Raw genomic sequence first — 14,489 nt, 5'->3', positions numbered from 1 at the left:
ATGTAGTAAAAGGATGATGTTGAAACAACCATAAGAACATTTCCGAAGAACCTCTCTCCCACCTGCTTTTGATATATTTTGTCTGGTTTACTTTCCCAAATTTTTCTCCATGAATAGAAATCTTATACTATCAATAAATATTTATTCATGTTGACTATATGAATTGCTAATTTATATTTTTGTCAGGCTTTCATCAACACGTGTTAGTTTATTACTTTAGTTGTGTTACTATTAACATTAGTTAACAACTCAAATGTTCTGCCTAAAATGCCACGGTTACATTTTCCCTTCTAAGAGCCATCTAAGGTATAAATCATTAAAATATGTCAAGCCAAATACATAAAGCTTATATTTTACCTCTTTGCATTTTTGGAAGGCTAAAAAGTATCTTAATAGGATTGCAAGGAACCTTTCCAACAAAAGATGTGTGCATTGTATGGGAAATATCAATTACTGAGGCAAACCAGAAATTCCCCTCTGAGGAAGCACTCGGTTGTGGATTCCCATCTCCCAGAATCTCTCATCTCTGGCAAGGGGAGGCAGCACACTGTAGTGCAGGGGGACCTTCACATAAACACTCCCACAGTGCAATACTTCTACTGATAATTATAAAAAGCTGAGAAAAAAAGTACAATTCAGTTTCTGGCATTGACTGGGCTGAGTAAGCGGGCATTGTCGTGTAGGTGAGTCTGGTCCAACATGCATGATTCATTCCTGTTCAAAGAATTCTACTATATATTGAGAAATTCCTCCTCAAACCTACTATTTGGAAATTAGGAGTAACTAGACAGCACTGAATCACGCTTTGTTTTTATTATGGTGTTTGAGTTTCTTTTTTTTTTCCCTTTTGCAATTAATTTTCTATTAAATGTAAAAGGAAATGGCTGTATATAAAATTAAAATAAAGCACAAAGTCAAGGGTAGCATCAATTTGCTCACCGTCTTCCAGGAACAATTAGAAATTGCCTACTGGCTATGGATTTCCAGATATTGTCTTATTTGTCATAGTTCATAGTAATTTGATGATGAGAAAAAATTATAGTGTGGTTTTAAAAGGTGCTTTTACCAGGCCAATTTGTATGCTCAGTTCACCTGGGGGAGGGAAGGATTGCAAAATCTGGTAGATAATATCTCTGAATATCTAATAATGGAAGTTACTTTTTTTAAGCAGATTCCTGGATGTACATGAATTTTTCATACTGAGTGAAACAGATATATTTTTTATCATTTTAGCATGAAAGATGAAGTTTAACTGGACTTGTTTGTCAATTGTCTGAAGAACAGTAAAGTCAGAGATCCCTTTTGGGGATGCAGCTGGCAGGAGCTGTGGGGTCTCTGTCTCACCCTCTCACAGCAGGTTTGCTCAGAACATTTCCAGGCAGGTTTGAGCATCTCAAGGATGGAGACCCCCTGACCGCTCTGGGCTGCCTGCTCTAGTGTTAGACCATCCTCACAGCTGAAAGTTTTACTTATATTGAAGCTTCTTCAGGAATTGAATTTGTGCCTTCTGCCTCCTGTCATGTCACTGGGGGTCACTGAGAAGGATCTGGCTCTGTCTTCTTTACACTCCTCCATCAGGTTATCCATCCAATATGTAAGATACAGATAGGTTCCCCCTGAGCCATCTTTTCTCCAGGATGAACTATCTGAGCTATCTCCCTGCTTCAGTCCTTTCATCTTCTTCATGGTTCTTTGCCAGACTAACTCCAGTAAGTCCTTGTCTCTCTTGTTCTGGGGATCCCAGAGCTGGTCCCAGTGCTCCAGATGTGCCTCACCAGTGCTGAGCAGAAGGGATGGATCTCCTCTCCTGACCTACTGGAAAAAATTGCCTCATAGACACCAGGATGATGGTGGCCTTCTCTACTGTAAGAGTGCTTTTATGTTTCATGGTCAACTTCTTGCCCACTGAGACCCCTGGGTCATTTTCTGCAGAGCTGCTTTCCAGTCAGTCAGTCCCCAGCACGTCCTAGTGCATGGGTTTTTTTTTTTTCCTCCCTGGGGCAGGACCTAGCATGTCCCTTTTTTGAGCTTCATGGGTTCCTGCTGACCCATATCTCCAGCTGGTCCGGGTCCTTCTGGCTGCCAGTGCATCAGCCACTCCTTCCATCCTTGCATCATCTTCAAACTTGCTAAGGTATTGAGTGGCTCAGACATGTACAATCTATTTATACATTATGAGCATGTACAAAGAGCTCAAAAGATAGAGAGGACCAGAGTGTTGGCTAAAAAACATATATGGGAAGGCAAGATGGCTGGGCAAAATTTTCAAAAGGGATAAACCAACTTAGAAATCTGAACTGACTTTCAATGAGGCATTGCAACTAATTTTTGAAACTGAGTCTTGGGTTTCTATGTCACCTACATGGTTTTGAAGGGCTCATCTTTGACTGCTCTCACATTTTGCAGAATTTACAACCTGCATGGGACAATTTGCAGGGAAAATGAGATGCCAGTAAAATGAAAATGAAGTAAATGAACTGTAGAGAAATGTCAAGTGAAGTATTTCAGAATTTTTTTCCATTTCACTTTGTTTCATCTCAAAATTTGTATCAAATGGAACCTTTAAGTTTTCATATTGTCTTAATTTTCATCTGACACAAAACAGATTAGCTAATGCTCCCAAATTAATATGCAAGAAAAGGGAAGATGGAGTTAAATAACAAATGTACACAGGAATCACCACAGAAAACGTGCCAAGAGCCATTTTTAAAAACTCTGCTCTGAGCTTTATCATCAGTTCTGTCAATAATTCATCCAAGCCTGCTTTCTGTTTGGAGGTGGCACAGTCTAGGGTATGGAGTGAGGCTTCTGCTTCTTCAGGACCACAGTTTACTCTGCCAGGAGTTGCTTTAACTCATGTCTTTGCATGTGGCTGTATGGTTCTCTGGGGACCACAGAGGTTCCAAGAGTCTTCAGTTTCTGGAGGTGACAGCACAGACCTAGAGAACAGGGTTTTTTAAATATTGACCTTGAGATATGCAGGAGATGGGCCCAAAATTACAAATGTGCGTAGAGATGGGACACCCTTTCTCCGAAAGTATCAAAACTGCTCTATATTTTAAAGCTGCAGCACATCCCATTGTCTTTAGGCTTTCCAGGAGAGAAGCACAGAAGGTTTCAGACCTGGAAGTAGCAGCCTTGGTTTCTCTCCTCCCAGTGTGGATCAACGTGATGCTCGTCATGTCTTGTCTGTCACAGGCAATGGCAATTATGAGTCCTCAGCACATTTTTTTTAAAAAAGTAGAGCGCCATTTATTTAGGACAAAAGCATTACTAAGCAAATATATAGTGTAGCTGCACCTGTGAAGGTGCAGCTTTCCTGGACACATATCCCAACTCCCTAGTTTCCCCCAAGGTCTTGCAGGTCCTGCCCAGATTTGGTACTTGCTGGGTTTATTCCTTTTTGCACACATCGTGTCTGTCTCTTTATGCATTTTTCCTTTGTACAGTAGGCTTCTTGAAGCAGAACAAGTGTATATATGAACATGTGGAGCAGTGATTCACATTAATTACTTCCTAAGTGAGTGGTTTGCTGAGGAAACTCTCCCGCTGTGCAATGTACATAGATGCATACAGCACTCACAGTGATGATACGTGGGTCTTTGAAGATTTCATGCTTCCTGCACCACAGTAAGATTTGTCCTGTTGGAGAGTATCAGCCTTTCAGGAACTGCTACGCTGGAAAGAAAAACAACATATGCTAGAAATGCAAACACATGCCGTTGTCTCTATTAAGGGAACTGCTGATGAAAAAATACATACAGAATGAGTCCGTTATACATGCTGAGCTTGACCACCTTTATGCATCATAGGTGAAAATGAGGTATCACCACTTTGTTGATTAGTACTGAGACCATAGAAATTAGCAAACAAACAACAAAAAAGTTTGCTGTTTTCCAGAGCTGTGATATAATTCATTATTTTATCTTGTTTTTAAAGGGAGGAGAAAAAGGAATTTTAATGTCATCTAAGCAGAGAAATGGAAACCTTCCAGAGTAGAAAAGTCACGGTTGTACTGAAAGCATTGCATGTATGCACTGATAGAGATATTTAAAGATAAGTGGTCTTTTGAAGGATGGAAAGTCATTGGTCCTATGCTTTTCTGAGTCTTGAAAATGCATAACCTGGAAGTATTAGTTGCTTTTGCATAAAAGTGATGTCCTCCCAGGACTGCCCAGAAAAGAGGCTACCTCACACCGTGCTTCTGCTCTCTCACTCTCTGATCTGCCAACAGAGACCTTTGGTATAGTAGTATTATTATTATTCCAAATCTGGTATAATGTTGTGAACGCCCACCAAGCTGCTTAGTCTTCCACACCAGTAACATTTATCATCTCTGTTGCAGGTGCATTTGGCATATTGTGTGTTTCTTATTTTCCATTTGGAATAGCCAAAGGAGGCATTCCATTTTTCTTCACCCAGTGATAAGGGCCACAGGTTGTGGACTAGTTTTCTGCCAAGATTCCCACTGAAGACTCTCCTAGGTGTTTCAGATAGCCATAACATGCCCTTTGCTATGGAGGAGGTGGCATGACCACGTCAGTTGTGTGTTTTGGGACTTGGGATGGGAGGACGGGGGGGAGCCCTGACACTGATGCCCACAGGCTGTGTGGGGACAAGGTCCAGGCACCATGGAAGTGAACACCATGGTGAGTGGCAACCAGTAAGTGCCTGTCAGGAAGAAACACGTCAGATGAAGCTCATTTACTTCTTCAGAAAAGTGAGAGAACTTGAGGTCTGAGGAGCAAAGGAAGAGGTCACGGACCTTGACTCAGTGGTTTCTTAGAAAAGAGCCCCTGTGGAGCAGAGACCTCATATATCACCTCCAAGATCACTGAGCATGAGCTGTCCTGTCTCATTGTTTCCTTCTGGATAGATATTACTTTTTTCATTGATGGTAAACAAACTAGAAAATACTTCCGCTTCCTCTTAGAGAACAAGTATATCATTCTGCTTTTTTATATATTAGGAAATAAAATGTTTATTGGATGGCCTTGATCTGGTGATCTTAAGGATCTTTTCCAACCTAAATGATTCTATGATTTTTCTGTCCATCACTGTTAACATTTGTTGTAAGCCCCATCTGCTAACGGGCTTACACAACTGCTGTGGTTACTTTTGTTCCTATTGCACTAAAACACCCAAACCTGTTCTCTTCTATATTGATGTTACTGCTTCCAGAGACATATTTTCCCTTGATGTCACTAATGATACAAGCCAGCTCTCTGTGCTTTGCAGGCTGTTTGGAAATGTGATTTGCACCAGACCTGAGAATAAGCATCCCTCCACATCACTACTGACACCACCCATGAGTGTCAGTGCTTGCTACTGTCTCTGCTTTACACCTGAGAGGCTAAATTACAATTTTCATGGACTTTTCTAATCTATATATTCATAGATAGGTTCTAATGCACCTAATGGATGGGTTTTCTAATGACTTTGGTTTTTTAAGGACATAGATAATATGATAATATTGGAGGGGGGGGAAAATTAGAAACTGAAAAAACAAGGTTTTTAGTATCTTTTTAAAATTCTGAAGAATTATAAGGGGGGAAATGCCAGTCATATTACTGTGACCCTGGTACATTCAAGCCTTGAACCTTATGTGTTCAAGGCTATGGAACCAAGGAGGTCTATAAAGTAGATTTTTAGATGTGTTTCTCTATTACTATATTGTTTGACAAATCCATCTGCACATGACTGTCCCTCCTGACTGGATATGGCAAGTCAAAAATCAAATTGAAGAAGAGTATAATCACCTTCCCTCCCCCACATCCATTTATGTTCCACACGTTCAAAGCCTGGAGGATCAGAGCTGGAGTGTTTTTTGTTGTGTTTCAGTACTCATTGGGTTAGAGATAGAGGAGTTATTTGCTGAGGGATGGAATAGTCCTGAGGGAAGTCTCTCCTGTGGAAAGTGAATCTGTTTTGAATACCTCTATCAAAAAATGCCCACCAGACAGGTGCAAAAAGTAGTTTACATCTGTTTTCCCCAGAAACAGTCTCTGACTTGGCAATTGAGTACTGCCATGTATTCCTTCCATCCCACTGATGTCTCCGGATCTGCTGCACGTTTTAGTATTTTCTCTGCCCAAGCCCTCAGTGCACAACTAAATATGCACTTTGTAACTATGACAATGTCTGAACAGAGTAATGTGGCTTCATCATGGAGAGTAAATAAAAAGCAGATGCGGACCTTGTAGATGAAAACTGCTGTCATAGTAATTCAGAGTAGGAGGTAATGGCCAGCTAAACAGAATTAAATAACTTAGCTGTTTCTTAAACTGAGAGACTAGGAAAAAAGCCATAAACTATCAAACAAACAAGAATAAGCAGGCCTAAGAAAGCTAAAAAAAAAAAAAAAAAAATCCCTGTAAAATTCCCAAAGACAAAGAGCTACCATTCTCAAACTGTCACTGAAATCCACTCCGTGCAAATAGGTCACAGGGTCCTCTGATATGGATCTCAGTGCTGGTATTCTGAAACAAAGACCTAACTAGTCCTAAAGTTTGTCCTAAAACGTTAGTCCTAAAACATTCTAAAATTAGTTAGTTAGTCCTAAAATTAGACCTGAAGTGTTAACTTAACCCATCCTTCAGTGTAACAGAAAAAATTGTAAAATAATATTTTATTTTTTTATAAAAGTATTTATTACAAGGTACTGCAAAATACAGAAGATCTGCCTTGAGAAGAGTAGGAAACACTACCAGAAACCAAACTCATGAGCTCAGTCCCTTCCTGCCCTTTAAAGGGGCTGTACCAAAGGAGCTTTCTTTTGCACAAATTCTGTTTTCCTTCTTGCTCTGTAATACAGAAGCTTTCAGTTCAGTCCAGATGCCCATTGTTATTGGTGTCCATATGACTTGGGCACTGGGTCATCTGAGCCCATCTTTCTCTCCATGTTGAGTTAAAAGAGACTTTGCACACATTGAAGAGATGTGTGCATATCACAGGCAATAACTACTTATACTGTGAGAAAAAAATTCTGCTTGAATCAAAAAATAGAATTGCTTGGCCAGACTTTACAAGTGGGCTTAGCAGTGGAGTGCGCTGTTATTGCATTGCACCTGCTGAGATGCTGGTAAAAAAATGGTATTGCTAACTGTCTACTAGTAATTATGGAACATATTAACAGTTTCCAGTAGATGGTTTAATCGCTTCCTCCTTCAGCAAAAGAAATTTTACAAACCTCAGCCTGTTATTATTTATGACACATTTAAAGCTTTTTCAGTAATCTCAGCAGTGAATTATTGCACATGCATGGAACATGTGAAAGTCAGATGTGCTAATGTCCATCATTACGAAACCCTATTGAATATTTGTGTTATTGCTTTTGTTGCTACAGTTTGTTTTCCCACTTGGACATTAAAATCTGAGACCAGCTATAATAATCTTTGAACAATAAAACTAAAGATAATGGCATTTAAAATGGAATTTCAGTGTAATGAGCTATAGTAACATTGTTGCTGTTTTTTTACTTGCATCTCTGTTTAGTGAACAGGTCAGATGTGTTGAGCTGCAGCAAGGCAGACTCACCGCATGTGCCAGCATTTCAGTGCTGCTGTTGTTGTCCAGACCACCAACAAAACCGATGCTTCTGCTGGCAAACTGAGGGGTCAGGAAGGCTAGAAATGGGCTGAGGTGCAGTACCTGGAATACCTAATGGTGCAGTTGCCAAAACGGCTGCTTTGCACTCAAAACATCACCAGGTGAGGTGGGACACATGGAAAGAGAGCCTTGGGAGGGAGGATGGGTCAGGGATGCAGACCAGTTGGAACAATTTTGGTTTAAAGTCCCCCAGGAAAAAGGAAACTCTGTATCTAAGCAATTAATTGATGTCATGGTGGGATTAATTTACAGACCACCCATCCAGGATGAAGAGGCAGACAAAGTATTCTATAAACAGTTGGGAGAAGACTCACAATCAGTAGCCCTTGTTCTTGTGGGGACTTCCACTTACCAGATGTCTGCTGGAAATACAATACAGCAGAGAGGAAACAGTCCAGGAGGCTGCTGGAGAGAGACCTTCCTGACAGAGCTGGTGAGTGTGCCCTGCTGGACCTGCTGTTTGTGATCAGAGAAGGACTGGTGCGTGATGTGATGGTGTGAGGCTGCCTTGGGCAGAGCGATCACGAAATGATAGGTTTGGATTCCTGGAGAAGTAAGGAGGGGCGTCAGCAGAGCTGTCTGTCACCTTGAACTTCTGGAGGATAGACTTTGGCCTGTTTAGAAACCAGGTTGACAGAGTCCCTTGGGAGGCAGTCCTGAAGGACCAAGGGGTCCTTCAAGAAGGAAATCGTAAAGCCCCAGGAGCAGGCCATCCCCCTGTGCTGAAAGAGGAGCCAGAGGGGAAGAAGACCAGCCTGGCTGAAGAGAGAGCTTTGGCTGGAACTCAGGGGGAAAAAAAGAGTTTAGCATCTTTGGAAGAAGGGGCAGGCAACTCAGGAGGAATGCCAGGATGTTGTGAGGTTATACAGGGAGAAAATTAGAAGGGTCAAAGCCTAGCTAGAGCTTAATCTGGCTGCTGCTGTATAAGACAATTAAAAATGTTTCCATAAATACATTAGCAACAAAGGGAGTGCTAAGGAGAATCTCCATCATTTAATTGGTGTGGGGGAAACATTGTGACAAAGAATGAGGAAAAGGCCGAGGTACTTAATGCTGCCTTTGCCTCAGTCTTCAATAGTAAGACCAGTCACTCTGCAGGTACCCAGCGTCATGAGCTGGTAGACAGGGACAGGGAGCAGAATGAAGCCCCCGTAATCCATGGGCAAATGGCCAGTGACCGTCTACACCAGTGAGAAGGGCCAGAAAGGAGGATCTGGGGATCTGCAAGCATGTCAGCTTGACCTTGGTGCTGGAAAAGGTTATGAAGCACATCATCCTGAATGCCACCATGTGGCACAAGCAGAACAACCGGGGGATCAGACCCAGCCAGGGTGGGTTTGTGAAAGGCAGGTCCTGCTGGATGAACCCGATCTCCTTCTGTGACAAGGTGACCCACCTAGTGGATGGGGAAAGGCTGTGGGTGTTGTCTACCTGGACTTCAGTAAAGCCACCATCTCCCACAGCATTTTCCTGGAGAAACTGGCAGCTCATGGCTTGGGTGGGTGTACTCTTTACTGGATAAAAAACTATCTGGATTGCTGCGTCCAAAGAGTGTTGGGGAATGGAGTTACATCCAGCTGACACTGGTCACGAGTGGTGTTCCCCAGGGCTCAGTACTGGGGCCGGCTCTGTTTTATATCTTCATCAACGATCTGGACGAGGGGGCCGAGTGCACCCTCAGTCAGTTTGCAGGCAGCACCAGGCTGGGTGGGTGATCTGCTGGGGGGCAGGGGGCTCGGCAGAGGGTCTGGGCAGGCTGGGCCGTGGGGCCGAGGCCACTTGTGTGAGGTTCAAGCAGGCTCAGCGCCAGGTCCTGCCCAGGGGTCACCCAGCCCCCGCAGCGCTACGGGCGGGGGGCAGAGTGTCTGGGCAGGGCCTGGTGAGAAAGGGCCTGGGGGGGCTGGTCAACAGCCGGCTGGGCATGAGCCCCCCGTGTGCCCGGGGGGCCGAGAAGGCCAGCAGCACCCTGGCTGGTAGCCGAAGCAGCGTGGCCAGCAGGGCCAGGGCAGCGCCCGTCCCCCTGCGCTGGGCACTGGCCAGGCCGCCCCTCGAAGCCGGGCTCAGCTCTGGGCCCCTCACTCCCAGACAGACCCTGAGGGGCCGCAGCGTGTCCAGAGCCGGGCAGGGGGCTGGGGAGGGGGCTGGGGCACAGGGCTGGTGGGCAGCGGCTGGGGGAGCTGGGGGGGCTCAGGGGGGATCTGATCACTCTCTGCAGCTCCCTGACAGGGGCTGTGGGCAGGGGAGGTCGGTCTTTTTCCCCAGGTAACAAGTGACAGGACAAGAGGAAACGTTCTCAAGTTGTGCCAGGGCAGGTTTAGGTTGGGTATCAGGAAAAATTTCTTCACTGAAAGGGTGGGCAGGCATTGGAACAGGCTGCCCGGGGCAGTGCTAGAGTCACCATCCTTGGAGGTGTTTAAAAGACATGTAGATCTGTCAGTTAGGGACATGGGTCAGTGGTGGACTAACACATGGGTTAGTGTCAGGTTGAGGGTTGGACTTGATGATCTTAAAGGTCTTTTCCAACCTGAACAATTGTATGATTTAATTCTATATGTACTCTGAAATAAGGGATTTAATTCTGGCCATCTGTGGTGTCCCTATGTGCTCTCATCACATTCTTACATCCTATCAAGTGCAGGAGGCACCTTGGCATGGTACCATGTCATGCCATGCAGACCCGCTTCAGCCCCAAAGAACGTTGTTGCCGTAATAGAAGGCCCATAGTGGGAGGAAGCCAGATGTTTCAGGTGCATGCAGAAAAAGGGGTGTGAAAAAGGGTATGTACAAGTGGAACTGCTGCACTCACCCCTCCCCTTGATGAAGTGTCCCCTTGCTGTGTGGCTGTCAGAAGCATTGAACTTGCTTAACTTCTCTGCCTCCACATGTCCATGTCTGAATTTCACTTAAGCTGTTCTACTTTTTATGGATTTTTGGCTATGCACCAGTTAGAGCAGAAACTTTGCCTGCTTGATGTAGCCTGGCAAATCAGGCCACTATATAATTACCATAGTTTTTGAAAGACTATGCTAAAAGTCTTTTTTAGATTGTACAGGCAAGCACTTGAAGGTCAAATTCATATTTGTCCCTGCAACCTCAATACTTCTCCATACATTTCCATCCTGTGCATTGAATGGAAAAGATATCATGTGAGCATGTAATTACAGGCTGTATTATAGCACAATAATTCCCCAGCAAGACAGCTAAAGACTGACTGAGAGCTAATCTATCCAAAACCAATATACCAGTCCCAGCACAAGCTGGACTCAGGCCAGGATGTAAGCCTGGAACAGCTTTCGTGACACTGATTAATGTGGTTTAGCTGCTGATGGATGGAGAACAGACATCCCCTTTTATCCTTTTAGACCACTCTGGCATTCAATCCTGTACTGCTATCCTGCCTGAAAGTAAGGGCAAAATGTTAAGGAACATACTAACCAGTGTTGAGCTTGTTTCCCAAGAAGCGGTGGCAGAAAATTCTATTTCTGCTACTCAGGCTGACTGGAGCTCGACAAGCCTCAGCTCCAGCCCAGGCTGGCCCGCCACAGAGCCCGAGTACCCCACGTGCCATCTTTAAACTATACAATGCTAAAAGTGTAAATATAGCCTTTTCCTAACAAAGGATGAGCTCACAGCTCTCCAGAGAAAGCACCAGGGTCTGTAGGTAGAGGCTGCAGCTGTAAACTAAGGGTATATTGGTTATAACGCTGCAGTTTTCATTATTTAAAGAATAGTAAGGTAAATGCTGAACTCGTGCAGTGTTATACATGCACAATGGCCCTGTCCTGTTGTTATTTTCAAAAGCTTCCTAAAGAACACAACCGAGAGGAAGAAAACAGCAGATTTGGGTAATTGATGGCTCAGCCAGAGCTGAAAGGAATGCAGGGGGACAGCGGAATAGACATCTCCAGCTGTGAGGCTTTGTTCTTGCTAAATTTGAAAAACCTGCTTGGAAGAATGGCTTTAACAGCTTTTCTTAATCCCCCACCCAGCACTGATAATTCTTAAAATGGAAAATAGAAGGGAGTTTAAAAAAAAAGTGCTTGTTATACAATTTCCTATGTTACTTAAAGTTTCAGACTATTAAACCAAATTCCGAGCAACTTTGGGAATGTTAAGGTACTTTTAAAATAAGTGGATGTTACTGCCGTATTTCTGTCTACTGGATCAGCTAAAGTGACAGCTAAACAGAAAATCCATTAGAAAATTTATATGTGTACTGCTGTTTGGGAGAAAACATATTTTGATGTTTAGATACAAGAAGTATGATGTTCAGGGACTAGAATAATCCCCATAGGACACAGTTCATTCGCAGTACATCATCCAAGGACAGTCAGCTTCAGGCTCCACTTTAATTTCCTGGTGAGCTTCACAGTAATATTTATTGTGCAGACAAAAGAAACTGCATCCAGTGAATATTTATATCAGAAAGGAAAGATTTTTTAATAACTGATAGTACATAAATCCAGGAATAGGAGAGACTGGAAAAAAAATTGAAAGGTCTAAGTAGGCAGATAGTTTGGTTATAATTTCTAATTAGAAAAGAGTATAGAATATAAGCATTATAGTCATGATTCATTTTTATATAGATGGAAGTGTAGGAGTTTCAAGCCAATATTTTGCAAGAATTTCCACTCAACACCCCCACTGTAAATCAACACCACCTGCTATAGCCAAAGCACCTGTAGTGTTGGCTGTCACCCTGGGCTGCTGCATCTGCACAGGGTTGTCACACCTGGCAGGCCACAGCCACCAGTCCCACTTGCCTATGGAGGTTCAGGGTCAGCCACTATTGCTTCGGGCATAAACTGGGAGTAATGAGAGGGAGTGGTGAGGGCAGGGAGCAGGGTGTGAGCAAGTGAGCTCTTCCCTGGGCATGCCTACACCAAGAAGAAATCGTGTCTGGTCGATATTTATTTTATAAGGAAAAAGATTTGGGACACATAAAGAATGCAAAGATTTGCACTTTAGCAAAAATTATAGTGCTTTATACAGTCTGACAGCATCATGCAGTACCTGCTGCCTGATACCTACACATTACTCCAGGATATAGCCAGTGTAAAAAGGCATCTGGTAAAGGAATAATAACAAAAATGCACATTGAAAAGCACTAGATCCCTTCAGAGTATTCAAAATGAGTTGAAAATGCAGCAAATGGCAGTATGTATGGTGCCTTTAAAAAAAAAAAAACAACAAACAAACACAAACTAGTTGAGAGAAAAATTTTGCCGTTTGTTAAGGGAAAATGTAACTATAAGATGATGTGGGTAGAAACAGATCTCCAGAGCTCCTCCAGTCCAACCTCCAGCTTGGAGCAGGTCACATAGTGCCCTGCCCCACTGAGTTGTCAGCGTCTCCAAGAATATTAAAAGTACTAGAAGATATTGGAAGATTAGAGGCAGAAATCACCATAGTTCAGACAATGCCTTTAGTATTGTGTGTTATATAAGGTGTGGGCTGGAAAACCATAGCCTGAGAATAAAAACTACTGTTGAAAATGTATAAACCCACTGTGCCACTTCCAGTTGGCAGTTGAGATCCATCAAGATCTCATTAAACAAATGCCTTCCTTAGATATGAAAAACTGGGGGGAGGGGGTGGGGGAGGAAATTGTGTGTATTCCGCAGCACCAATGTAAGTAAAGATAACAGGTATTATGAAAAGATTTTTTCAATCAAGAATTTGCAAATATTGGGACTGTGCTAATAAAATCTAGCTGGTGGAGAGATCTGGCAAAGGGAAAATGTGTTGTGAGAAGCTGCATTGGAGATGGACAGAAATTTCCTCAGCATGAATAACTCCCTGAACAGCAGCAACAAATGCACCAGAAATTATAGGTGTGCTTTTCAGTGAATTCCAGATCCGGCTTTCACTTTGTTATGTCAGACTCAGCATGCACTTATGCATCATTGTCGGGGAACAAAATTTACCTGTGTCCAGAAAGACAGTGAAAAGCTTTTTAAATAGTTACCTTACACTCCAAGAAGTGCCAGCCTGGGAAATGAACAGGAACGTGCAGCATGCAGATGAATAATGCCGCCGCTCGGTCTTGCTTGTAGAGTAGTTGAAATGTGAACGTTAGCGATTGCAAATAAGGCACAGTCGGGACCTGACTGGTGGAACAGATGTAGAACTTTAAAGATATTGCCTCTCAGCTATTCATTTCCAGCCCTCAGCTAGGGCATGGGTAACTAAGGAGCTCACCACCACTTGTAGCTGTTTCTCTGCAAAGTAAAGCAGATTAACATTAACTCTGTTCAGCAGTGGTTTGAGCTAATCCTGTCTGCTTTGCAAGAGATGAGTAGGCAAGGTGGGTTCCTGCATCCCAGTGAATGGATGGTCAGGAGTGGCTGGAGAGGGACCCCTCCTTACCCACTGCCACCACTGCACCTGGAAAAGTTTGGTGATGTCCCAGGAAGGTGCTCAGATATCCGCACAATGCTGCAGGGTCTGTGGACATGATGGATGTGTCACCTGTCCCTCCTAGGAGTAAAGCCCAAAAGCCAAAGTATAAATCTTGCTCTGGATTCAGAGGTTGGGCTGTGAGGGGTGTTGGGCTACGGAGTGCCTCGCTGCCAGCCCACCTCACCCTTTCAAAATAGCCATGAAGGCAATTTTAAACAAGAAAAGATAAAAAAACTAATTAAAAAGATGGGAAATACTATCTCTTCTTTTTTCAACACCTGCAGATTTTTATAGAAACAATGAATTGATTGTAGGAGAGAATAATATTATAAATCAAGTTGTATTTCTATTATAATGACGAAGAGAGAACACACTTTCTATATGCTAAATATATTCATGGAGTTATATTATAGTAACATTCCTTAAATTGATGATATTTATCAGTTGGGGAAAACAAATTGCTATGTACAGAAGAAAAT

The 14,489-nt window shown here is 43.1% G+C and overlaps 1 protein-coding gene across 1 annotated transcript in view; it reads left to right on the top strand.

Moving 5' to 3' along the window:
* Positions 1 to 14,489, top strand: part of LOC308070075 (uncharacterized protein) — a 160,336-nt gene that overhangs the window by 80,410 nt on the left and 65,437 nt on the right. The window contains exons 2-3 of the mRNA XM_080403452.1: positions 7,495 to 7,709; positions 7,861 to 8,041. Of these exons, the coding sequence (XP_080259578.1) occupies positions 7,663 to 7,709; positions 7,861 to 8,041 (228 nt within the window). The 5' untranslated portion in view covers positions 7,495 to 7,662. The remainder of the gene's footprint in view (positions 1 to 7,494; positions 7,710 to 7,860; positions 8,042 to 14,489) is intronic.

The sequence above is a fragment of the Falco punctatus genome (assembly GCF_963210335.1).
Source record: "Falco punctatus genome assembly, chromosome: 9".
Lineage (NCBI taxonomy): Eukaryota > Metazoa > Chordata > Aves > Falconiformes > Falconidae > Falco > Falco punctatus.
This window is presented reverse-complemented; position numbering and strand designations above follow the sequence as displayed.